Source organism: Mastacembelus armatus, chromosome 19, assembly GCF_900324485.2.
Source record: "Mastacembelus armatus chromosome 19, fMasArm1.2, whole genome shotgun sequence".
In the NCBI taxonomy this organism is placed as follows: Eukaryota; Metazoa; Chordata; class Actinopteri; order Synbranchiformes; family Mastacembelidae; genus Mastacembelus; species Mastacembelus armatus.
Genome location: NC_046651.1, coordinates 6,799,092 through 6,803,586, shown reverse-complemented (window position 1 = coordinate 6,803,586; position 4,495 = coordinate 6,799,092). Strand labels below are relative to the sequence as shown.

At 46.9% G+C, this 4,495-nt stretch overlaps 1 protein-coding gene across 1 annotated transcript; it reads left to right on the top strand.

Moving 5' to 3' along the window:
* Positions 1 to 388: 388 nt before the first annotated feature.
* LOC113135843 (transcription factor Sox-9-A-like) lies at positions 389 to 4,023 on the top strand. The gene is made up of 3 exons (XM_026316153.1): positions 389 to 1,172; positions 1,390 to 1,640; positions 1,821 to 4,023. The coding sequence occupies exons 1-3, from the start codon at positions 736 to 738 to the stop codon at positions 2,624 to 2,626; spliced, it is 1,494 nt and encodes a 497-aa protein (XP_026171938.1). The 5' UTR covers positions 389 to 735; the 3' UTR covers positions 2,627 to 4,023.
* Positions 4,024 to 4,495: the final 472 nt, after the last annotated feature.

Sequence of the window (4,495 nt, the reverse complement as noted above, 5' to 3'; positions counted from 1 at the left end):
TCTTTCCATATTATTTTATATTCAACTGATTTGTCTTTCAGTGTTTTTGAATACGATAATTTTAGTCAGTTATAGTATACACATATTCCATAACGTTAATTAAATGTTGAATATATCACTCTTTCCCCACACAGCCCTGATAATATCTATAGGAAAATTCACAGTAAAAAATACACATCATAGGGGTGGATAGTGTGTGTATATGTGTGTGTTTGTGTGTCTTAGGTTGTGGTTAGGAGCATGGTTGGGAGCAGGGGAAAGCGAGATCAAATTCTTTACTTTGGCGTCACATGGTGTTAGCCAATCAGCTTCGGGTTTTCCTGAACAGCATGGTAACGCCGATATAAAGCCCTCACTCACAACGTTTGCAGTTCAAAGCACTCACGCGTTCTGGGGATTGTACTTGGAGACTAGGAAGGAGCTTTTTACAGTTTCTTCCAGCAGAGTTGAAAGCAAACTCTTACCAGCTGCCTTTTTAAGAGCGGATCCGTTTCCAGAAAACACGCTCACCCAGGGAGTCTGTCAGAAGCTCATGCGTAAAGACCCCCGATCTCCAAATTGGTTTTACGCACCGGAGCAAAAGAGAATCAGCTGTTTTTCTACACTTCTCACAGAGACTGTACCCAAACCCATCCTGGCAAGGTAAAGTCGCCTCCAGGGGTCTTTTCCTCTCGCGAGAGCGCAGAATTATCTCCCCCCGTTTCACGCGTAATTTGGCACCAAACAGTTTTTCGTATGAATCTCCTCGATCCTTACCTGAAGATGACGGAGGAACAAGACAAGTGTCTCTCTGATGCCCCGAGCCCGAGCATGTCAGAAGACTCAGCGGGCTCTCCGTGCCCGTCTGGTTCGGGGTCCGACACCGAGAACACCCGGCCGTCGGAGAATGGGCTGCTCAGAGCGGACGGTACTCTGAGCGAATTCAAGAAGGACGAGGACGATAAGTTTCCCGCTTGCATCCGTGAAGCTGTGTCCCAGGTGCTGAAGGGTTACGACTGGACCCTCGTGCCTATGCCAGTACGTGTTAACGGATCTACTAAAAACAAGCCTCACGTCAAGAGACCGATGAATGCCTTCATGGTATGGGCTCAGGCTGCTCGGAGGAAGCTGGCAGATCAGTACCCACACCTGCACAACGCAGAGCTCAGCAAAACCCTTGGGAAACTCTGGAGGTAAGTGTGAATGCTCCTCTCCAGCTTTTACGCACCGACTGAGGAGGCAGTAGGTTATTTTAACGCATATCTGTCGGCCGCTTGTCACTAAGCCGTTAACATTCTCAATATCAACATCCACCTATCGCTTTTTGTTTAAAAATACTTTATTTAGTGTAACTTACTGTCAAAAAGGTGGAGGTGTTTAAAGTACAATGATGGAACTTTTTACGCTCAGGCTTCTCAATGAAGGCGAGAAACGGCCGTTTGTGGAAGAAGCTGAGCGCCTCCGGGTGCAGCATAAGAAGGATCACCCTGACTACAAATACCAGCCGCGGCGGAGAAAGTCTGTGAAGAACGGACAGAGCGAGCCTGAGGACGGCAGCGAACAGACGCACATTTCGCCTAATGCCATCTTCAAAGCTCTGCAACAGGCGGACTCCCCCGCCTCCAGTATGGGAGAGGTGCATTCTCCGGGTGAGCACTCAGGTGAGCGGAAAGAAAAAAATAGATCAGCCCTTAGAATTGACGCTCAGTGTTTGTGACTGACTCCTGCTCTCTGCGATTTCTCATTCAAAATATTAAATAATCAAGTCCCAATCTATAGTCTAGCCCAGCTGAATGTGCGTAAAATTTAATCAATGTGTCTTATTATTTTTTAACTTTTAGGCTCCCAGGGCCCTCCTACCCCTCCCACCACCCCGAAGACTGATGTCAGCTTGGGTAAGATGGACCTAAAGCGTGAAGGGGGGCTGCGCTCTCTGCCCGACGGTCCCGGCGGCCGCCAACTCAACATCGACTTCCGCGACGTGGACATCGGTGAGCTCAGCAGCGATGTCATCTCCCACATCGAGACCTTTGACGTCAATGAGTTCGACCAGTACCTCCCGCCTAACGGGCACCCGGGTGGCAACACCACGCCAGTCAGCTACACGGGCAGCTACAGCATCAGCAGCCCGGTCAGCCCACAGGCGGGAGGCGCCACTGCCTGGTTGGCTAAGGGCCAGAACCAACAGGGACAGCAGCAGCAGCAGCAGCACACTCTGACCACCCTGGGGAGCGGCGGCAGCAACTCGGAGGCGGCTCAGAGCCAGCACAGGACCCAGATCAAGACGGAGCAGCTGAGCCCGAGCCACTACAGTGAACAGCAGGGCTCCCCGCAGCACGTCGCCTACAGCCCCTTCAACCTGCAGCACTACAGCCCCTCCTCCTCCTACCCGGCGATCTCCAGGGCGCAGCAGTACGAATACTCCGACCACCAGGGGGGCAGCAGCACCGCCGCCGCCTCCTACTACAGCCACGCGGGGGCGGGGCAGGGCTCGGGGTTGTACTCGACTTTCAGCTACATGAGCAGCCCCAGCCAGAGGCCCATGTACACCCCCATAGCCGACAACACGGGGGTGCCATCCATCCCTCAGAGCAGCCCACAGCCCTGGGACCAGGCTCCGGTTTACACCCAGCTCACCAGACCCTGAGCTGCCTGGTTGACTGAGAGACAACACACACACACACATACACACACACACACACACCAAAACACTACAGATGGGAGACGTCATCCCCTGAATGAGACACTTGAATTCGAAGAGGAGAGCTGGACTTGTGATTGGCTCACATCGTGCCTTGCTATTGTGTCATGATAGAAACTATATATATTTTTAGAGAAAAGACTTAAGAAAAATCCTCTGTGAGGACTTATTGATTGTTGATATTTCAGTAGGTACTGTTTGTGTTTCTCATTTTTTCTTTTTAATTCATATGCTGGCAGTTTGTAACCCATGGGGTTGGTTTGGTACCTGTAGATGTAAAACAAAAAGCTTTATATTTTAACTAGTTTGGCCATTAATCTCCTGGTAATACAGTGTCTGGTTCTGTTTGGTTTCAGTCAACGGTTTCTTTTTTGCTTACTCTTTTCTGTGCCATTTTGCATGTATGGTTTGTATTTCAGCTGCCAGGCTGTTTATTTTTTTCTCCAGTTATGTGTCATGATCATTGGAAAAGCGATTAGGCCCAAGAGAAAGAGAGACTGAGTTTCACAATGCTGTGCTGTCTTGACGGGGGGAGACTGCCTCCCACTTCCACCACCCGTGCCTTGGATTTTACACATTCTTTGTCTATGTGCATTCCTTTGTGTGTTTTGTGTGTGTCTGCAGTGGCCACAGCTGAGATTACCATTGAACAACGTGTGTTTGACAGTTACAGGAAGTCACCTTTAACCCCTTGGATGTCCCCCAATCCCACCCCAGGCAGTCTCCCACCTTGCTGGTGTCAAATACACTAACCCCACCCCCAACCCCCAGGTCAAACCCAGTTTTGAAACTTTATTTATTTATTAGCTTTAATTTTATTTTAAAGTAATTATAATGCATACTATTCTTATAACTAATGAAATGTCCTTTTTGCAATGTAGACGGCATGTAATTTCCCTTTTTTCATTTTGATTTTCAAACCAGGGGGTACTTTGACAAAATGGTACACGCTGTAATCGTCTTTTTTTTTTGTTTGTTTATTTATCTTATCTAAATGTCTATTTTAACTATGTATTTTTCTGAGGTTAAGAGGGCCTATCTAACAAAATCTGTGCAGATTCTTTATTTGTACATTACTTTTGAGTTTGTCTTCAAACTACAGCTGAAAGAACTGGAAAATGCTTTCTCACTTACAAGGTTTTTATACGTTCTCTGTCAGGCTTTTCTGTTTGTGCGATCACCAGAGGGACCGTCTTTCTTTCCGCTCTGCAAGCTCTATTTCCTTTTCTCTCAATATTCCTTGTACTCTTTGTTTTTGTTTTGGTTCTGTTTTGTTTTCTTGCTGCGGTCGCACCATGTATTTGTACTGTCTTTAAAGAATCTTTTGTATATGTATTTGCAATAAAAAAAAGAAAATGCTAAAGAAAAAGAAAGTCTGTCATTTATCCTTCAAGATAAAACTCAGGAAACATTCAATCAACCAGCATCATGGTGCTGGATAACATGACACTGAAACACCTTTAAACTCCTTTGCCAGAGTCAGTGAAAGGGTTAAGAAAAGAGTGCCAAGAAGCAGGACTACTGTTTGTTTGCCCAGGAGCCTTGTTTTTCTTCTCTCTTGCTTGTATTTTCTTCCTCCCTCTTCTAGTCAGCTAGTAGCAGCAGGGGGCTGTGAGGCTCTGGGGGATTTGGAGGGGGTGTTTGCTATAGTATTGCTAATGTGGTAAAGTGACTGAAAATAATCAGAATTTATTTTGATGGCTAAATAAAAGTGGGGTGGACCAGTCTTGCTAGGATAAAATCCCAGTAGGGGGGCAGAGATTCATGCAAACAAGTCCACACTGCAAAACTGTACTGTAAAAACTTTGCACTCAA

What these genes read in the sequence shown, in the direction of transcription:
- LOC113135843 (XM_026316153.1), top strand. Translation starts at nt 736, where the DNA reads ATGAATCTCCTCGATCCTTACCTGAAGATGACGGAGGAACAAGACAAG. An exon ending in ACCCTTGGGAAACTCTGGAG is followed by an intron (nt 1,173 to 1,389) that starts GTAAGTGTGAAT and finishes TTTTACGCTCAG; the next exon opens with GCTTCTCAATGAAGGCGAGA. An exon ending in TTCTCCGGGTGAGCACTCAG is followed by an intron (nt 1,641 to 1,820) that starts GTGAGCGGAAAG and finishes TTTAACTTTTAG; the next exon opens with GCTCCCAGGGCCCTCCTACC.